General features: G+C 34.2%; 1 protein-coding gene across 1 annotated transcript in view; it reads right to left on the reverse strand.

Annotated features, from left to right (window-relative positions):
• Positions 1-22,764, reverse strand: part of LOC141461288 (low density lipoprotein receptor adapter protein 1-B-like) — a 47,847-nt gene that overhangs the window by 8,977 nt on the left and 16,106 nt on the right. The window contains exon 2 of the mRNA XM_074142199.1: positions 10,004-10,179. Coding sequence (XP_073998300.1) covers positions 10,004-10,179 — 176 coding nt within the window. The remainder of the gene's footprint in view (positions 1-10,003; positions 10,180-22,764) is intronic.

A 22,764-nucleotide genomic window follows, 5' to 3' on the forward strand; every position in this document is an offset into this window, starting at 1 on the left:
TAGATGTCTTCACCTCTGTAAAGATAAGAAGAATTTTCTTCTTCTGTTTTCTTTCTGTTATAACTGGTCTCATTAAAAACTAGAAAACTATCAGACTAAACTTTTTAGAAATATATATCTGGCGGCTATAAACTTTATAATTTTATTTACTTGGATGAAGTACGCTTTTAGCGAATTAGAAACTTTAACCATCCTTCTTCTCAAGAAACATTACAGTAATTTCTATTAAATGGAAAATAAATAATTGAAAAGAAATAGTCCATTGGTAAATGATTCGCATCTACTCAAGTAAAACAACTGATAAGTTTCTGATAAAAGTATATAACATGGTAATGGTCTTATCATTACCGTTCATTTATTTTCTTTGGAGTTTCCTACAAGCTGAAAACTCTGGTTTGTTTTACTTTTACAAGAAACATCTGCTTGTTCAAGATAATGAAGTACTTTGTATTTTAATGAGGACTATTTCTGTGTTCTGGAGAAATGGACTATAAAGATGTACTGAAGGTACACTGTTCTTTTTTAAATAAATAAGTTTAGAAACTGAGTTTACTTTTTGCTTAAGGATTTTGAAATATGAATAATGTTATATTCATTTGTGTTTGTTACCTTTACCAAGAAACTGACTGGTTGCTACATGTGATTGTTACAAAAAAATTTGATGGCAACTTGTTTTAGAAAAGATCACTGCTTAGTAAGACTTTGCCAACTGCATCTCACAACTTGAGGCCGCCCAGATTTTTTCTCTGACTGTGTTTACTTAGCTATAATTTCATTAATCTTAGAAGACGTCTATTAATCAAATAGACTAAAGTTATACAAATTTTTGTTTAAGAAGTTTGTCTGTTAAAAATCTTCAATCATCTTAACATAATTAGCTAAGGTGGATGGACGTTAGTTTGATGATTATAAAGTGTAGATTTGCAAGTGGGAGATTCCCAGATTTGGAATGTTGCTGCTGTTTTTGTATTTGATAGTTAATGTTAAGGTCTAAGATAGATTTTACATTTTCCAACAATCTATTTTGAAAAAAAAGTGGTAAAAACCATTTGAAAAAGTGGAACTTTTCCCCTTAATTTCCTGAAAACTGGTTTCCCAAACAATATTGAATAAACATATAGTTGGAGAGGAGATTAGAAGTTCAATGCTGGAAAATATCCAATCCTAGGAATAAAGAACGATTCGGATAGTAAACCTTAAGGAGAAACACTATAAATTCTTCAACAGAACTATATAACCATATATTTTTTGTTTTAAATCTGGTTTAATTGAATAACATCGTACCCATAGTAGCAGCGGGTCACAGATTGGCACAATAAAAACATGTTTTGGGGGCGTTAAATTATTAATTTTTCATTATTTAACACTTATGAGGAAAAACCATTTTTGCAGGGAGTAATTCCAAGAATAATTTTAATTATTATAATATCATTTCATGTAGAACAGGAAAAGGAAGCAAATGGTCCTTTATAGAACCTATAATATTAAAACAAAACTCTAACCAAGTATCTGTATCCCATGTTTTCCTTCTAAACTGAAAAAATAAATGATACCATTAACATATAATGAGATCATATAATATTTTCTTTTCGTATTTCTACCACATTTTGTATAATGGTAAGAAAATAATGAAGAATATTTATGACGTAAATATGCAGATAACTTGCTTGCAATTTATTTCTTTAAAAAAGAAAATCTATAGAGAAAAGACACTTTACTTACACACCACAAATTTGTACTAAAATTTTGGTTGATTTCAATTCGATAAGTAATAACTATAATAGATATGTTGGAAAAAACGAGACGTCACACTCCTCCAGAACTCAATTTTCTTAACATTAGTTGTTTCAATTTAAAATAAGAGGATCATAACACACGTTGTGTCCTATCTTAATAAAATATCATTTGGCGGCTATACCTAGAAAATTACTGAGCATTCATTTTGCTTTTCCGAACGGCTGATATTCTTTTCATCCCGGAATTTTGGCAAAAGATTTTTCTTAAATATTATAAGGAAAAAAAGAATAATGTCAATTTCAGTCATTATTATTTTTATTTTGCCAAAGCTTTCGACCAAGGGACTAGTCCATCAGCAGACAGGACAGAAGACACACCAACTTTACAATAACAATGCGCAAATATTATATTTATCAATAAGCCCTGAAGATGACCTAGCCCCTTAGATTGAAAGCAAAATAATAAAAATATATGACTGAATTGGACATTATTCATTCTTCGTTCTGGATTAATGAATCAGTCACCAAAATTAATGAACTATTATAAATACTATACAGATGTTTGGAGCGTACATAGAACGACATTGTAGAGGGAAACTTAATTTCATTCCTGTCTTAGAGCGCTGCCTCTTAGTTTCCTACAAAAATATTTGAAATTTGATCTGTTTGGTAAAACCTCTTTAGACTTTGAAACTTATATTTCTGATGAAAGCACAAAGTCGAAAATCTGTGTGAGGAGAGGGGAATGTACAAATAAATGAATAAATAAAATTTGTGAGCTTTTGAAAAAGCGTATGGAGTATACGATTAAAATGAGAAACACGCTGAAGCTGGTGCATGTCACTAGATCGCTCAAAGTACAATATGGACGGCACTGCTACAGCCACTTTCAAATCATGTTTTAGATTAAATCCACTATGATTCTACATTTTGAGCGTGTCCCGTATAACATGTGTGAGTGTGTGGGGTACATTTAGTGTATATAGGGCAAATGTTGACGCCTTTAAAACATCTACCAGCATTACACTAACTGCAAGGAGAGAGTAGATAGATCGGGGGGGATGTGATTCTGCCCTCTCCACATCCGCACTTCGGCTTCCTATTCCAGGACATAGCTGGAGGGTATACAGGAAAAGGTCTGAATCAAATTTAGATGTAAATGGAGTCGTGGACATTTGCATGGAAACACAGGGCATTCTGACAGCATTACCTTCTGGTTTGGTGGAGAGCTTTGGATTTCTCTGTCTCGCTCGCTCCTTGTACATCCTGTCACAAACCTCCTATTGCTCTCTCTCTCTCGTACTACCTCTCCCTTTACCCCCAAAAAAATCTAATACCTTTTCCACCACCACTACCTGGTCTTGCTCAATATTGGCCCAAACAATTCAGCGGCAGATTGCAGTAATTAGGTGAGGTAGGTGCTCTTTCCTGAATGATCTATTTATATTGGTTTACCTCTATTGGTCCATTTTTTGTCCTTTTTCTGAACAAACACTTTTCATACAGACGAAATTTTCCAGGAAATATTCAACTATTCATGTTCAGGAAAACTTTTTTTATCGGCTTACCCTGAAAAATAAAAAAAGAAGTCCAAGAACAATTTTGTGCAGCTAATTGGAGCGTTAGGAGGGATGAACAACGGATTCGCCTCTGAAGGTGGTTTTCCTGATATGGGAAGTGAACTTGCCACAATTCAGGACTGGAGAGATTCCAGCAGATACAACGTTCTTGAAGAAAGAAAGTCAGGTTTTAGAACTGGACACAAAATGAATATCCTTTAGACAACCCTTTTCAAGTCATAAGGCACAACACATAATCTACACGTATTTGTAGTTACGAGAAAATTTTTATCTTCCCCGACGCCTTATTTTATGTTCCTCATTTGGTAACCGTTATAACCTAGAAACTAATCTGTTCCCTTAACCCAGGGGTCGGCAACCTATTTTAAGTAGACAGCCATTTCTCCTTAAATAATTTTAATAAATCTTACCAAGAGCCGCAAGGATGATAGTGTAAACAACTCTGTAGATCATTTGTATTCACAAATTATTATTTTATGATATTCAATAACATTTATACGTTTTATATATTTATTTTCACATATTGCAAAGTAAATAAACAAATAAATAATAACTAAACCTGTGTTTGAATGAAAATGGCGGCAGTCCTATATATTACGTACTTTATTTTAATATAATTCTATTCAAATTACTAACCTATCACATTTAAAATTCTTTTTGAAAAAATATCTTTTTCTGCAACCATGTAGGAATGTTCTCATTACTCAATTAAAATCAGCTGTGTAATGCCCAACTTCCCTCACTAGTGGGGAAAAATTCCCATTAGTGACACTTTCCTCACTAGTGAGTGGGAAAACTTTATTGTGCTTCCTTGATATAAGAAGTTTTGTTATTAATATAAATATTTTCTGTAAAAATTTAATAAGCTTATTTAACGTAACTAAATAATTAAAAAACGAATATTAGGTAAATAATAAAATAAAAATTGAAAGGAATATAGAAATAAAAATAATACTTTAATAAAAGGGAAGGGATTAGCTATGAGGTTAGCATACTGGACTCCCACGCGGAGGTCCCGGGTTCGAATCCAGCAGCTGACCCTTAGATTTTCTCTTCCTAGGAGCTTCTTACAGCTCACTGTCCGGTGATGGACAGTGTTGTCTGTAACGAGAGGACACTGTCCGGAGGCCGGCAGTGCACTGGAAAAAGCTCCGGGCGCTAATGACCTCAGCTGTTGATGCGCCAAAAAAAAAAAAAAAAAAAAAAAAAAATACTTTAATAAATAATTAGATATTTTTAATTATAACAGTTAAAAAGGTTATAGTGTTACCTTATAGAAATTTAAAATGGATTCTAGTGATTCCTGTTTAGAAAACACTCCTCCATCAATAAAAGAAACAGCAGAAAATGTAATAAGTAATGTAAATAATTGTAATATAACAATAAATGTTTATAATAAATAAATTACTTTTTGTAGACTGTAAAAATGAAATTTTTAATTTTTTTAGTTAATAAATCTAATGGTTGCAGAAAAAATATAATATTTAACTCGAGTGTTAAGTATTTTCCTCACACTCGGCAATTTGCACTTGCACTCGCTTCGCTCGCTCGTGCGTGCAAACCCTGCCTCGTGTGAGGAAAAGTACTACTTTCCACACTTGTTAAATAAATAACTATTACTTTAATAAATGAAATTTTCATTTTTTTTCAATTTATTTTGGACAGGCTGAAGAGCCACACAATTTGGATAAAAGAGCCGCAACCTTAACCCATTTCTAATGCAAAGAGACTAAATTTTCACACTTCTTTGGTAAAGCTGTCTCTTTGTAATGAAAGAGAAGGCGCTATGGTTAATTTTAAAGGTAAGCAGTACATTTTATATCAAGAAATTTTTGTATACAAGAGGAATGCCGCATTAGTTAATTTTTGGCCAGTAAAAATATGCAAAAATGAATGTTTGGACCATTTTGCAAAAGTATGCTATTGATTTTTTTTTTTACTTAAATTAATAAATTCGAAATGCATGTGGTTTGGTAAGCGGTAGAGGAGTCTCTGATATCAGTAATTAGTTAACATCGCAGTTACCTAGTTTGCTTCCCAAAATACTGTATTGTAACGCTAGAAATAACTACCACATTAAAAGCACATATTACATACGCCACTTAACTCGCGAACTTAATGCAAGTATAATTGTTTAAAAGCTTAAATAGAATGTTAGTCCAAAGTTTACAGGTTTCAACCCACAAGTTAGTGAGAACATTTGGATAAATTACGCAAGAGCTTTTTCACCCAACTTACTTCAAGCTAGAAAACAGATGTGTGTTAAAATACTGAATAGAATCTGTCATAGAAGTGGAAGTTTTGGGAGAATTTATCACAGTTCTCTGGGGTTAATTTTAACCAGCTTTCTCATTCGCAAACAACTCTCTCGCCACACTTTGATCCATATTCTCGTAATCCGAAGAAGTTTTATAGTAGTAAAAAAAAAAAAAAAATTGCATATTCTATATTAGATAGGTCTTTCTTCTGTAAAAAAGAAGTGTTGTGATCGAGTCTCACTTCCGAAATAAAAATGCATGCTTTGAGTTCGCCTGCATCCGACAATACGTATGTTTTTAGAGCATAGCAGTCCAAGGAGCAGAACCGCTCATATAAAACAAAAGACATAGAATGTTTAAACTTAGAATCCCCTAAATATGGCCGATAATATCATTTGGCCTAAGTCTGTCTACTGCATTGATCATCTACTCTTTATCAGCTGTTACCATCCTTATGTATCTTGCGTATCTTCTTATGAGGCTTTTCATTCAGGTCGCCGAAACTAGTTAAGATTAAAACTGACTTGGAGTTGCAATGAATTCTCAATAAACTTGTAAATATCAAATTCAAAACAGTCACTTACATTAATCAAATAATTGCATTGATTTTGAACAGGTTTATTTTTGTTTTTTAAATTTATTTTGTTATTTACAATCTGTATACAATAAGTAAATATGAAGACTGAGTATGATGAACTGGTGCGGGAGGAGAGCAGGAGGAGAAAAGCTACCCAGTGATAGCACTCTCTTTAGGAGAGAGGAGGATGTTAGGAGGAGAATATGAGGAGGAGATACGAGGAGGAGAGAGGAGAGTAATAATTTAGGTCTTCAGTCTACAAGGAAGTCGCGGGGCCATTGGCGGTTCAGTCGGCGAGGAGTATTAGGGATGTCAGAAGAAGCGAGAGACAGTACAAGAGGATTAGAGCTAGTCGAGAGAGCAGTGTGGAATTTTTGATATTTCGTCTTAGCGAGTTGGTCTATGAAGGGAATGTTGAGGTCGTTGTGAAGAGTGAGGTTAGTCACGTAAAAAGGAGCGTCAGCTATCTGTCGGAGGAGTTTTGATTGAAATGTCTGTATAGTCTGTATGTTTGTAGGTTTTGCTGAACCCCACAGCTCTAGTCCGCAGGGTCCACATAGGTTTGAGGATAGTGTTGTATGTTAAACGTTTGAGTTCTAAGGGCAATTTGGAGCGTCGTCCAAGTAATCTGTAAAGAAGTTTCGCACGTTTTGTCATTGCTTGTCTTTTAAGTCTAGTGTGTGGTTGAACAGATTTGAGCCATAAATCTAGTATAATGGTAATCTTATACTTCAAATACTTCATATTTAGAAATAAAAAGCCAATCAACGGTCAAAGATTAACCCAATTTCTAGATGCAAGCTCTCGCCCCCCAAAACTTCATTTTCAGCTAATTTCTAACATTGACTCTTAACAACGAAAAGAACACAAGAAATGAACATTATTATTTGAAAACTCGTTAAGGGTTTCACATGTTTTGATGGGTTTCGAATGGTAAAGAGCACTTTTTTTGTAGATGGCGAGGCAAGCCCAGAGTTGGTTTAATGGGCGGTTAAAACAGTGAGCTCATTGCCGCCCATTTTAGCCAGCTGGGGGTACCGTCTGCTGCGAAATATTACCTTACTTCCGGGGGTCTACTTGTGAATGTCATTTTAAATGGGAATTGTTACAAGATTTTACCCTCACTAATTACGCAATAACTATTAACGGGATAGCTTTCATAGGTATAAAGCTATAGACCTTCCAAAAATTTAGCCTCTCCTCTGTACAAGAAATACAGAACGATTAAACGTTATTGTTTTCTGTTAAATACCTTGAAATAGCTTTGTAAAACTGGGAAATTATTCTCCTACCATCTCATTCACTACTCTGCGCACATACTAAGTTGCTGTTTTCGCTGCTATACAAAGCTCTTTTCCTAAGTCAAATGTTCTCACCTTTCCTAGTCAAAGTTTAATTATACGGATTTTGTAGGATTGTAGCAGGAAATGTAGCGAATAAAGCCGTATCCTAATAACTACCAAAATCAACAACCTGTGCACATATTTTATTTGCAAAGGTAAACATTGTTTATGCCTAGTTTCATCAGTTACCAACTTTTCCCATTTTCTTAGAACTTTGTAAAATTTAGGAATGTACTATCCTCTTGTCTTTTTACTAACGCATTTTGTAAAATTCTAATTGACAAATTTTGCACATTATCTAAAAATTTTAAACAAATATGTAACTGTGATTTCAACACATAATCACAGAGGGAAAGAAAAATGCAGCATCATTTTCTTAACCTGAATGATCTGAAGCCTCCCTTCGGCCAAACAATAGAAATAAAGATAGAAGATTATTTTATTTATTTTTTTTCTTAAATCTCTTTCAGAATCTTTAACACTGTTATACATTTCATCTTGCGAATCCCTAAAACTAATAATGTTAACATGTAAGTAAAAAGGTATCAGAATTAAAGGACAATGAATCTCACCACAATCCTCTACAAAATTTTATCAAAAGCAAAGATTGTCATCTTGCTGATAAAGCGTTCTTTATAAATGTGACTACTCATTTTTATGAACTTACCGGCACTAGATTTTTTTTTTTTATTTTAAATTTATTTATTTTCACAACTGCAGAATAATTCTGCATTAAGTGAAGCTGATACAACATGATAATGGAATAGATACATGAATACATGAGGGAAGAATTCACCCATTGGTGAAACTCCCAAATTGGTACAGTTCACTACTGTACATTGGCACTTACTTCATTTAGAAGATCGCGTGGCCACCTGCGCTTCAACCGCCTGAGAGGATTTCCTGGTAGAGTGGTAAGTTGAGCTACTAGAGGATTGGGATTTGAGGTGATTGATGTGTGGAATTTAAAGTAACGGGATCTTACAGCTTCTGAAACATAAGGAACAAGGAAATCTCTGTGCAAGGTATGATTGGAAACAAAGTAAGGAGCATTAGCGATTCGACGGAGAGTTTTTGACTGGAAGGATTGGATTCTGTAGATATTGGAAGCTTTGGCTGAGCCCCAAAGTTCCATTCCGTAAGTCCAGGCAGGTTTCAGTATCATAGTGTAGATAAGTCGTTTATTCTGTAGAGAGAGTTTAGATCGCTTGTCGAGAAGTCTAGAGAGAAGTTTGTATCGTCTGTTCAGTTCTTTCCGTTTGAGTCTAGTATGTGGATTCCAGGTTAGGCGTTTGTCCATGAAGAGTCCTAGGTACTTAACACAATCTGTTGTGGGAAGAGGAGTGAGGTTTAGGTAAACGGGTGGAAGGATAGTTCGCCTTAGGGAGAATATAATGTAATTACATTTATTTTCATTAATTTTAATTCTCCATTTCTTTAGCCAAGGCTCCAGAGATTCTATATGGGATTGGAGGAAGCGGTAGGCAAGGACCGGGTCTTTATGAGGAGAGAGGATGGCCGTATCATCGGCATAAGTAAAAAGGAAGGTACGAGGATCGGTAGGAATATCAGCAGTGTATATGGTGTAGAGTACAGGCCCAAGGACACTTCCCTGGGGAACACCTGCTCGAACTGGGTAACAAGGAGAGTAGGAATTTCCACAGACGACACTAAATAAGCGTCCAGTAAGGTAAGATTGAAGGATGAGAAAATATGTAGTTGGTAGGATGCTCTTGAGTTTGGCAAGCAATCCCCGGTGCCAGACGCGATCGAAAGCTTGAGCAACGTCGAGAAAAACTCCCGGACAATACTGTCCATTCTCAAGAGAGGTTGAGATTACATCCACAACACGATGACATTGCTGGACTGTAGAGTGATGAGCGCGGAAACCAAATTGATGGGACAGGAAGTATTTCCTGTGATTCTAGGAGAGGATAAATTCGTTTTAGGAGCAGTTTCTCAAGGAGTTTTCCTAAGATTGGAAGAAGGCTTATAGGACGATAGGACGAAACGCTGTTTACTGGCTTTTTAGGTTTAGGAATCATTATTATTTTGGAGAATTTCCATTGAATCGGGAAAAATGTGGTTCTTAGTACTGAATTGTATAGGTAGGTAAGGAAAACGATAGCACGTTTTGGCATTTGCCGGAGGACTTTGGCGGTGATAAGATCGTGACCGGGGGAGGGCACTAGATTTGAAACCAAAACAGCGTTCACTAAATTTTATGGAATTGTATGACATGTATTGCAATAAAACAACATGAACATTTTACACTGAACTCCTAAATACCCCCACACAATACTAAAGTGCATGTATACGAGTAGTTAGGTGATTGGTACATCTAGTTGTTTTTAGCGAACCCACAAGCGGAAAGAACACTAACTCATATCACTTACACATTCACACTAACGCTTTCCACAGTTTAAAGTCACCTTAAACTCAATCAATGAGATATTAAATATTTTAGAATGCAATGGTAACCCTTTTTAATCTATTCTATCTAACTCACCGTGGTAACTATAGTTTTCACAGCATCAGCTGTTGCTTTGGCACTGCTTGGTACTGTCACGATGCTGCTTCCAATATACTTCACATGAAACGTAATTCCTTCCATTGTTGATCCTGGTTGTTCCAATTCAATATCCACATCCTTGTCCGGCGCTAAGTCCCATTCATCGCTCAACTCTGTAATAGATAATTAGAAGCATTATAATTAATTGTTCTTCGATTGAATGGAAATAGAAAATTTTTATTACTTTTTTCTACAAAAAAAAATCGACTGCGATTTTGGGTTAAAAATTATTAAAAGACTCTTAACTGAACTGAGAAGTAATGTGTCAGTGATTTCATAGGGATAAAAGGGTTTCACGAGAAACAGGCATAACATTTTTGCTTGCACAATTTGAAATTAACCTCTGGTGTTTTGCGGGCGTTAAATTAAAATAATATTAATAATAATAATATATGAGGTTAGCATACTGGACTCCCACGTGGAGGTCCCGGGTTCGAATCCAGCTGCTGACCCTTAGATTTTTCTCTTCCTAGGAGCTTCCTAACAGCTCACTGTCCGGTGATGGACAATGTTGTCTGTAACGAGAGAACACTGTCCGGAGGCCGGCAGTGCACTGAAAAAAGCTCCGGGCGCTAATAACCTCAGCTGTTGAAGCGCAAATAATAATAATAATAATAATAATAGTAAGGGAAGGGATTAGCTATGAGGTTAGCATACTGGACTCCCACGCGGAGGTCCCGGGTTCGAATCCAGCAGCTGACCCTTAGATTTTCTCTTCCTAGGAGCTTCTTACAGCTCACTGTCCGGTGATGGACAGTGTTGTCTGTAACGAGAGAACACTGTCCGGAGGCCGGCAGTGCACTGAAAAAAGCTCCGGGCGCCAATAACCTCAGCTGTTGAAGCGCAAAAAATAATAATAATAGTAATAATAAAAATAAGTTTTTAGATAAAGTTCAGAGTAATTTGAACAGTTCTCAGAGCACGAACGTCTAAGGTTCATATTTCGTTTGGAGTGCACCATGGATCCTGAGATTAAATCACTGAAGAAAATCCCTTAAAAGGAAATACGATTTCACAAAACTGTTTTCCACTTTTCAACGATTTTCTTCGAAATTGTTAAACTACAACAGAAGGCCAAACAATTTTTTATCAGAAACATTTTTTACAAAACAAAATTTATTAAGTACCTGCAGGCTTTGAGGATGTGGACTTCTTTCTTATAAAGTAACATTTTGACCTTATGTAAATCCTTATTATTTTATATATTATTAAGGTTTAAATGGGTTACTAAAATCCCGAGGGATGCCAATATCTTAGGAGAGATGGCAAAACTACGCCATCCACTAAATGAAAACATTATGTATAACATTCCAATGTTTTTCGTTTTTAAAATGTTATCTAGCTAATTTAACGTTTAATTAAAATTAACAAAAAAAATGGAAGATGAAAGACTCGAGGTCAGGAAAACAGTTGAAAGCTTCTTCTCAGAAAAAAAGCATTACTTCAGTTTCGCTGATTCTATTAACTAAAGAGTTTTTATTCATTTCCGTTTTTCTACAAACTTTCCATATTTTTATTTATCTCAATCTATTTTTAATTAGTTTATTCATACACTTTAACTTGTACTAGGCATATTGAATTCCTTCCTGTTATTTTCATTTCCAGCATAAAGAATATTAAGAAGGAAACCCATTGTTTTTAATTATTTTCTATTCGAGCCAGTGTGTTGTTGGATTGTTAGATTTATATTTAAAAAGGAAATGAAAGAGAAAAGAAACATAAAAATTATTTTTATCCGTTGGATTTTGTTTTGTTTTCAACTTCAAAACTTTTTAATTCAAACATAAAAACCCTAAAGTACTAATTAGAGAGTTATTTCTTTTTGCCCTTTTATTTTTTCTCTTCTCATCCAACCCCAACCGACGGGATTCTTCTCGGCACAAACAGAATTTTTTCTTTCTCTTGGACGGGAAAGTCTCTTTCTATCGTCCCTCCATTGTCTTGACTCACAACCACTGACTACTGTAATCTCTTTTTTCTTTATTTAAAAATAAATAATAAAAACTTAGTAATGTTCGGTTCTGGCTCATTCAATTATTATTACAGGATACTCCTCTCTTTAGAGGGATAATTCAAAACAAAAAATTGACTAAAAGAATCTACTCCAAATTAAAATTAATTCAACTAAAATGAGAAAAATATAGAAGATGAAAAAACAATTTAAAAGATCTGTTTAAATCAGAGAATATTTGACCAGAAATTAAATTTGCTGGAGAAGTTCTTACTTTTATCCTATTTAAGATATTTTTGTGTCCCGCTCTCTTAACCCTCAAACCACAAGATGCGGGTCGGATCCGACCCGAGGCGAAAACAAATTTCCATTGTTCCCCCCACAATTAACTCTTAGCGATTAGACTCGGTATACCCTTTCTGTGAGTCCTTAGGAAGTGGCCACACTGTTTTCGCCCATTCGGTAAGGGTCTCTCCGCTCTCTTGGTTTGTATTTCTTTCAGTAAGTCAGATTCTGGGTCGAAGAAAGTTACTCTGGAGATGCACGTTCGACGTTTCTCAAGTATCTTGCGTTTGCCTTGACGCTTCCTCTAGAAGAAAAAAGACTGAAAAACGAGCGTTTTCCAAAGGAATTACTCCTTACGATTGGAAAATATGTCCTACTTGTTCCCACTGATAATGGCGAACAATCAAATGATTTTTTTCCTTAACAATGTGATAATTTTGTTACCACACCACTATTTTACTTTAATTTTCATTCAACCTTTTTGTAAACTGTTTTGTTTTTATTGAAACAAAGTTCCTTTTTCAAGTTCATTTCTTCACTTATTAGTCCATTCTAAATAGACTAATGCCATAAAATTATACAATTTATTAAAAAATTTATACATTTTATATAGAAATAAATGTGTTATTTTGAGTTATATTTGAGTTTTTCACTGTAAGCAAGAATATATAGTATCGGGTCGGATCCGACCCTACCTTAGTGTTCGTGTCAAGAAAATTGATCTTGTGGTTTGAGGGTTAAGAGGAGACTGGACTAGCCACCAATTTAACGTTTATAGCATCCTGGCGAGCATCCCAGCTCTCAACAGAAGCATTTCCTTCTGTAATGAGGCCTGCAGGTTTGATGAGTGTATACGAAGGTCTGTAAATTAAGTAATGAGAATGATTTTTTTAAATTTGTTTATTCAAAAAGAATTACAATTCTATATTGTCACCTTCAAAATAACTTCCTTCTGAAGCCACACAGCGCTGGAGACGTTTCTTCCACTCCTCACAGCAATGCTCGAACTCCGATACTGGAATAGCCTTCAGCTGGTCCGGTTACAGCCGTTTGAATGTTTTCGATTGACCCAAAATGAATTCCCTTGAGGTGATTTTTCCAACTTCGGGAAGAGAAAAAAGTCACACGGGCTCAAGTCAGGCGAATAAGGAGGCTGAGGAGCCACAGGAATGTTTTTACTGGCCAAAAACTCTGGTTTATTGAAATTGCTGTGTGACAAGGACCATTATCGTGATGCAACACCCCACTTGTTCTTGATGTTTCGTCTCACACGAATGACCCTTTTTTCTAAGTTTTTCAAGAACCTCTCGGTAAAAGTGTTGATTGACCGTTTCAGCTTGAGGTAGAAACTCTTTGTGGACGATTTCGTGGATATCGGAAAAAACAAATCAGCATGCATTTGAGCTTCGACTTCGTCATCCTTGCTTTTTTTGGGCCTTGGAGAGGTAGAAGTGTGCTTCACTCCATGCTCTGGCGCTTGGTTTCTGGGTCATACTCAAACACCCAAGACTCGTCACCAGTAATGACACGAAGTTGAAAAATCACCTCAAGGGAACTCATTTTGGGACTGTGTGGCTTCAGAAGGAAGTTAATTTGAAGGTGACAATATAGAATTGTAATTCTTTTTGAATAAAATTTTTTTAAAAAGTCAATCTCATTATTTAATTTACAGACCTCGTATAATGCACCAACCCTGCCCGAACATTGTGTGATTTACATTGATTTTCGTTGTAAGTCTTATGACGAAATATAAAAATTGATTTTTCCGGGAGTTTTCATTTTTATGGAAAATTGAACTGATTTATTCTGCGATAGAAATCAATAAAAAAAACAACAACAAAGTAATGTCTATTTTATTTTGTTGGCGGACTTTACATAAAAGTTCTCATAATAACCAACAAATAAAATTCAAGACCATTCATTAGCTCTGCGAGCCTCGCCTCGTAACTATTGTGGCGTTTTATAAGTGAATATTTTGTTTTAATTTCTGATATACGTATAAGTACATATATAATCTGTAAAATAATGTAGATCCACAGAAGAACAGTGTAATGTAATAACTAACAAATTTGACGACCTCGATGGTATAAATAAAATGAAAACTTTAAAGGTCAGCAAGTTGGATTAGTTCGCGTGATTTGTCAGAAATAGCTTCGTTGAACTACGTATTTTAATTGAAAACCATTATTTTTCACAAGATTAGTCACAAAAAAGACGGAAAAACTTAGAAATAATTTACTCCCATTATCTGGTACTTACAACAGCCGTTTTGTTTCTCGCTTTTAATTTTGGAATAGAGAAATGAAAACAATTTTCTCAAGTAACAATTACCTGATCGTTAATTACAATAAAATCTATAAGTGGGCCAGATATATTTACTTCTTTTCTTTGTTTTCTCGTTGGGACCATACATTCACAACGGATGTGCTTGAGATCAAATAACCCTTGTTTCTTCTTCTTCTAGTCAAATAAATCCGGTGCTTTTCAGCAAAGAGATGTACTTAGCTAGGTTTCCAAACAATCAGCTGTGTATATATATGCCTTAATCTTAGGCCATTATAGTACTTCGAGTGGCCCTCCCTAACCTAATCACTTTTCAAATCTCAGATTTGCCGACTTATTTCTGTCCATTAAGCATCTTATTCTAATCTTTTTACGTCTTCTGCAGTCTTTGATAGTCAGTGATCGGTACTAAGGTTACAGCAAAAAAAAAAAATTATCACAAATGCAAGTCACAATTCAATTGTAAGTAACCAGTGAAAATGAAGAACAAAAAATAAATAAATGAATTATTAAAAATTATATTTCATACAGGTGTGTAAAACTTAGATGCAAGATGATATTTTTAGTACTCTATCCATAATAATGAAACTTGAAAATGGAACTATGCAAAATTGATTCAGTTAAGTGGTAAAATTGCTTGGGTTTTTTTTTGTTTTCAAATTTATAATTCTACTCATATAATTAATCCATGAATTATTAAACCATTAATTGACCGACCACAGATTGCACTTAAGGGTAACTATAAAAGGGAAATAAAAGATCTAAATGTAAATAATAAGTGTAAATATTTTAAAGAAATCACTTCAGTAAAATGGCACTTTTCCGATTGGCTGATTTAGTCGCAGATTCTAGCAAGTGGCATTGCAAGTTGTTAGCAATGACATTGATTGCCAATGAAAGAAATGGCATTTTTAATATACTGGACTGCTGGAATATCTTATGATCATGGCCATGATCATTAAAATAATTTTTAAAAATTCAAGAGGAAACCTAGGGCTGAGATTTCAATTCTGTTATTCATTTTTGTTTTCTTTTGTCTTTTCACCAATCTACTTCAACTGCCGCATCTTTATCTCAGAATATTGAATTTCTAAACTATTGCTTATAGAGCTCCGCTACCCAATTTTTAGACAATCTGTATCCAGTTGATTTTAGCGTGTTACGCAACGTTTAAGTTCATACTACCATTACGTATTATAATTATACATAGCTTGTTATTTTAAGAACATATTTACAAATTTTTGGGGGAAAAAACGATTGATTTTTAATAAGGTTTTTATTTTAATGTACAACACATGGTTTGTTCTATTCACATCAGGAAGTAGTTCGTTCTTAAATTCTAGTATCCACCGGAAATGTAATTAGCAACGAATTCTAAGTGAGCATATGTTGGAAAACACTTGAGAATTCCTTCAAAAATTTGTCTAGAATGGCAAAAGATATTTTTAGTATCTGTGCAACTTCAGTGCCATCGGAAAGATTATTTTCGCAAGCTGCGATGATAATGACCAATAGAAGATCTTCTTTCTGACTCAGTAAAAGCTCTTTTATGTATCAATGCTTGGGCAAAGAGTATCTTAAAAACGAAAATAGTGCGAGACCTGCGAAGCTAATGAGTATTGTGTTACTGGGTTCGATTCCCGGTCTTAGGCCTTGGATTTTATTTAATGGTTAGTAGAAGAAATTTACAGTAAAGTAAGTTTGCTAGTCGCCTCCGTCCGCGACACCTAATTGGTAGTTGGACGTTAAGCCCCGCCTGAAAAATAGGCGATTACTTTACTTATGTAATTCGAAGTCAAATAGATGTAGTAATATTGAACATATATAATAAAATCTTAACTTTTAATAATTAATTCAATACCCGTAATGATTATTTATTAATAAAGAACACGATTTTATAATTTTGTAGCTAAAAATTAATATTTGAAAAACCGAGACGAGACCGAGATTTCTCGACGAGATATATATCATGTCTCGATCTCGGTCTCGGTCTCGGTTGCTCAAGTCTCGTCTCTCGTTTCTCGGAGATTTGTCTCGTTTCTCGTGCAGCACTAATAATTATGTTTCTGCAAAATGAAACTTACAAAGTATAATCTTTATTTTAAATTAAATAAAAAATATACATATAAAACATTTAGTTATACAAAACATAAATGGCAATGGCAATTATAATAATTATTAAGAAAATTATTTATAATCAAATTAGGAAAACAATTTCCTGAACTAAAGATACATTATTTATTGGTCTAAAATTGCATAGTTTATCCATTGTTTAGTTATGCAAGTAAGCGTTGTATAACTTGCATTATTGGTCTATAATATTGAGTTTACTCTATTAACCTCTGGTATTCAATTTGTAAAATTGAATTTCATTTATAATTATTCATTTTTAACTATTTTACCAATTAGGTGTTATTATTTTTTTTAAATAAGAATTAATTGTAAGAATATTTAAAACCGATTGCGAGATAATTCTATAAAAATAGATTCTATGAATAGATCAGCTTTTCTGTAGTAATCACGGCGGACCTTCTTCTATGCCTCCGGAAGAATGATGACGAAGAACTATGGAGAGGTATGTAGTATGAAATTCAACTAAGTTCCTACAACTTAATCTGTTTTACTCTTAAATAGAAATGGCGGTATTTAATAAATAAAATGAACAGATTTATTCAACCTATTTATTTCAAAGAATGTCTTAGATATTATCCCCACCATTCAGATTTAAAAGAGAATATTCCATTTGGCAAGACATAGGATCTTGGATGGTGACCAACCATTCATTCCCCCTAATCCCCTAGCATCGAATCAAATACCATGTTTGCTTCACGTGGACTTTAAACAACGTTTTTTATTTGCGTATTATCTATTTTTAGAATTTTTTTGTTTTTTAAAATATCTTTTTCCCAAAATTTTCATAAATTTTCATAGAATTTAGAAACAAATCGTTATATTTGATATATTTTTTCAAGGATTTAGAGGAAAATAATCAACATCTACATGGAAGAAATTTAAATTGGGAATATTTCTTGACCATAACTAAGAGCTTAGAAGATTCTTCAAAGATTAAAAAGTGATTCATATTAATGGATGAACCAATTAAATTTTCGAGAAGAATTTAAAAAACGGGATAAAATATGAATACTAATTTGTTTTTGGTATTTCATAATATCAAATGAAAAAATGTAAATAATATATAATTTTATTTGATTAAAAACAGTCGTACACAACAACCTTAATTAATATATATTTTTTACGTAATAAATAATAAAAAGCATTGTGAAAATGCTGAAGGTTGAATTAGAGAGGCAAAATGCTGGGAACAAATGATACAGAAAGAGAAAAAAATGAATTAATATATACTTAAATAACCATTAAAAATGGAAATAAACTGTATTATATTTAAAAACAATAAAGAAGGTGGTAATTAACATCTGATTTTTGTTAAAACTAAAAATTAACTTAACCCTCAAACCACAAGATGAATATTCCCGACACGAACACCAAGGTAGGGTCGGATCCGACCCCGATACTATATATTCTTGCTTACAGTGAAATACTCAAATATAACTCAAAATAACACATTTATTTCTATATAAAATGTATAAATTTTTTAATAAATTGTATAATTTTATGGCATTAGTCTATTTAGAATAGACTAATAAGTGAAGAAATGAACTTGAAAAAGGAACTTTGTCTCAATAAAAACAAAACAGTTTACAAAAAGGTTGAGTGAAAATTAAAGTAAAATAGTGGTGTGTAACAAAATTATCACATTGTTAAGGAAAAAAATCATTTGATTGTTCGCCATTATCAGTGGGAACAAGTAGGACATATTTTCCAATCGTAAGGAGTAATTCCTTTGGAAAACGCTCGTTTTTCAGTCTTTTTTCTTCTAGAGGAAGCGTCAAGGCAAACGCAAGATTCTTGAGAAACGTCGAACGTGCATCTCCAGAGTAACTTTCTTCATTTTTGTTCCACTTGTACAGGACAAAACGTATAACGTTAATACCAAGGTCGGGTCGGATCCGACCCAGAATCTGACTTACTGAAAGAAATACAAACCAAGAGAGCGGAGAGACCCTTACCGAATCGGCGGAAACAGTGTGGCCTCTTCTTAAGGACTCACAGAAAGGGTATACCGAATCTAATCGCTAAGAGTTAATTGTTGGGGGAACAATGGAAATATGTTTTCGCCTCGGGTCGGATCCGACCCGCATCTTGTGGTTTGAGGGTTAAGTAAGATGTTAGACTGGCGGTCGGTGGTTTCACAATGTTTGGGTGCAAATCTTCCAGCCACTTATGTCGAATACCTAGCATTTCAAAATGCACGAAATATTAAAGAAATAACTGACGAAGCGTTTAAGGGAATGTTAAATATGCTGAGAGGGATTTAGGGGAGTGTTCTTGAAAGATGGGGGGGAGAAACATAGCGGAAGAAATGGAAAAAAAGTTCCGGTCTAAGCACCAAAACGATGAAATAAAATTTCTAAGATGTAGGATTTAAAATGTGTATATAGCTACTTAATTTGTTTTCTATTTTTATGTTCTGAGATTTCGTTAGTTTGGTATAGGTCTAGTGTTGTAGAACAGTGGCGAAGCTGTGGATTTTGAAGGATCATAGGAAACGGTGGAGATCCCTGAGCTGACTGCCGCCAGGCTAAGGAAATCCTTGGCCTGTCAAAAACGGATATTGTCGGTTTTAGCAGGATCCAACTGGATCCGGCCAGTTGGTTCAAATGTTGAGTGTGGACATGCGAATTTAGAAGTATCTTCTTTTCAAATGCGGCGTTATCCAGTCGCCAAATTGTACTGGCTGTGGTGAGTCCGATGAGTCTGTGTCCAGTATATTCTAAAACTAGGATTCCTCGTATTTTGGAGGTTAAATGTTTTCCTACCGGAGATTGTGGCATCTGGTAATCTTAACGAACTTTCTAGGTTTATTCAGTGCACTGGACGATTGAGTCACCATGCACAATAGTGTTCTGATTCTTTTGCTACTTTATTAGTTTATTATTGTATATTAGCATCTGGCAACTTTTAGCTGGATTTTGTTTCTAAAGCCCCGGTATCTCTCATGAGATGAGGGGTGGGCGGGGAACAATGGGCATTTGGATTGCCTGCGTTCCTTCCCCTTTCTGGTGGAGCCGTCCGTCTTAAACAATCTAATCTAATCTAATAGGTCTATTGTTTGAACACTCTTTAAAGTAAAACTTAACTACAGTACAGAGGATAGATACATGGCAATCCAAATAGAGGCTATATACTCGTACTTCGTTTCGGTTGTGCTAGGGGCAACTAAATTGTACTGGGCAGACTTCGCTACATCTAGAGAGAATAATGAATCAACACTAGAGTGACTTAAAAGGAAAGGTCGTTATCACTGAAAATCATCAACCCATCATCAAGCAGGATGCAGCATCAATATTTTTTTACAATATTTTTTAGCGGGAAAGAAAAATAGTTAAGGAGATGTTGTTCAGTAACTGAAGTTGGAAGCTGAAGAAGAGTTACTTCTTAGATAACTGTTAAGAGATCAAAGAAGACAAATATTAGTACAGATAAGAAACAAAAGGCTAAGGTCACCCACAGAAATGACTTAATTGATTAAAAGAACTTGAAAAAAGAAAAGTCAATGAAATGAACAAACATTGGGAAATCTTGACTCCCCTACCGAGATAGCGTTTCCACTCCAGGTACTGAACCTTTTTAGATAAGAACGTGGACCCAGATAGTAGAGATAAGGTATTTTTTTTTTTAACTTTTCTTTCACCAAGAAAAGCCTAACCAATATCCCTAATTATCCAAAACCACTGAATCTCCTTAACGTTGGTTTTTCCATGAAATTTTCTTATCTTGACTTTAATTCCAAGTCACCAACTGTAATTTATTTTCCTCCCAAAGGTTTTTATAAAGTTTATTTCTGTCCGAATAATAAATAAAAACAATTTTTTTTACTTTTTTGCTATCGTTTTGTTTCTAAAAGTTATTATTTACGTTTTTAACAAGTTAAAAATCAATAAAGTGAGCAAAAAAACTCACCCTTTTGGGATTAACATAAAAATATATTTAATATTTCTTAAAGAAATATTTTAAGGTTTATAGAAAGAACTACTTTTTGAAATTATGCTATTCGCAATCATGATAAAGTTTTTGATTATACATAAAACTTAAACAAGCTTTAAATTAAAGAAAATATTTTAATGGACCGAAGGAGCCGTCGAAGAAGACGCCAGGAGTGTGTAAAAGCGGTGCCAAAATTGAGGCACAATTACTTGATAAGGAGGAGCTCCTGTAATGGTACCCCTGATTGGAGAGATCATGGTGAAACCTTATCTACCGAAAATGGAAAAATTGTAAACAACTAATGGCCACTCGTCAGTTAGTCACATCTTTGGCTAATATCTAGTCTAAACGAGAAAGAAGTTTTTATATTCGTGAAGAAGTTTTTCCAGTCCCAATATTGAAAATCCCTTGGGAAAAAACTGCAAAGCAATCGGTAGCAGGATGTATTTAAAATGAGTAGATTTAGTCAACGTTTTTAGTGCATTAGGCAGATGCTTTCAGGGATTCTCAGAGCATCAGAGCCATGCTGAGTAAGGGGTACTCTGTATGAAACCATTTAAATATGGCTCACAGACAGAGCTAAAGAAAACCCCTTAAGGTTTTCCAGGAGGTTGGACCAACAAAAAAAGAAAAATCCAGGGGAACTCCAGTTAATGAATGAAAAAGTTAAAGTGGAAACAGTCTAAAAACAAAAGGTGTACCATCTTTGAAATACAGTCCAAGTAATAACACAGGCGCGTCGGTTGTGGGATCCCATTTATCTCAGTTCTAATAGTACAGAGCTATTTTTTGTAGTTTTGGTATCTACAGGTAAATTTTTGGCCTATAAGATTAGATACTAGATTGGATTAGCTTTGTTACAAGAAAAAGGTTAACATTAATCACTTTACCGAGTAATTAAGCGAAGTAGTTTTTTTTAAGCGCACTAAATTAACTCCTAAAAAAATAATTAATAACTACGAAATGTTGCGCAACAATGTGACTTTCAAACTGGAACCAGGTGCCCAAGGGAGAATTCAGGAAGTGGATTCGTGCGTTCGTCTTCCTTCAGGGAGATTATATTTTAGAGTTTAGTAACAGATAGAGTAGAAGCTTGAACGATGATGGTTAATTACTTGTGTAAAGCATGTAAGCTTTACATTCATTTAGACTCTAGACTGTTGGGTCTAGAAACAGACTGTGGAGCTTATCTTCATAATCATCCAGACAAGTGCTCCGCTTTTCATCACTCTCCTCTTCAGTGTGCTTCAGTAGAGTGGGCAATGGGGTCGGGTAGTCACTTCTACAGCTTAAGGGTACTCCCTTTTCAAGGACACTATTATCTACCTGTTATATTGTAACATCTGGCCATCAATACGAGTATGTGAGAATTATGATACATACGAACACCCTTTTTAATAACCTAGCCTAAAATATGATTTATCACTCTCTTTTAATTTTTTTTACATCATAAAATTCGGGGAAAATTGTAAATATATTGAAATCTTAAGCTGATGATGATGAATTAAAAAAATGACTATAAGTACTTGTCTATATCACCAAAAGATAGCACCACATTACCATTTATTTTGCTTGACATTTATTTAACTCATAGGCAAACCCGCCACACTCAGATGTGTTGCTTAGTAGAAAGATGAACTCCGGCTTGAACTCCATGAGTAATTTGTGCTAAAGTACTTTTGTAAGTAGCTGAGAAAATGGCAAGAAACTTTTAATTATCTGAACACCAAACTCTTAACAAATCAAACATAATATGAAATAAAATATTGAGAAAACAAATTTAAAAACAGGTATTCTTTGAGTAAAGAAAAAGAATCTTTAAAAATAAAGCACGGTCATAATTGCTTTTCTTATAACCAAAAAAGGATAAGGTAGAAAATGAAACTTTTTTTCTGAAAAAAAGTAGAATTTCATCAGATCTAAAGCCCGAAGCACATCTAGCAAAAAAAAGCCTATTATTTTTAGTTATTTACCTTAAATGAGTATTAAAAAATAAGGGCTTAAATTATTCTTCTAGCCGATCTATTTGTGCCAATAATATAATTCGTCATTGGCACCATGAAGATTTTTTTTTAATGCCAACTATCCAATATTCTGATTTCATCTATTCTTA

This window comes from Rhodnius prolixus, unplaced genomic scaffold, assembly GCF_049639745.1.
Source record: "Rhodnius prolixus isolate KJV_2025 unplaced genomic scaffold, Rpr scaffold_6, whole genome shotgun sequence".
Taxonomy (NCBI): Eukaryota; Metazoa; Arthropoda; class Insecta; order Hemiptera; family Reduviidae; genus Rhodnius; species Rhodnius prolixus.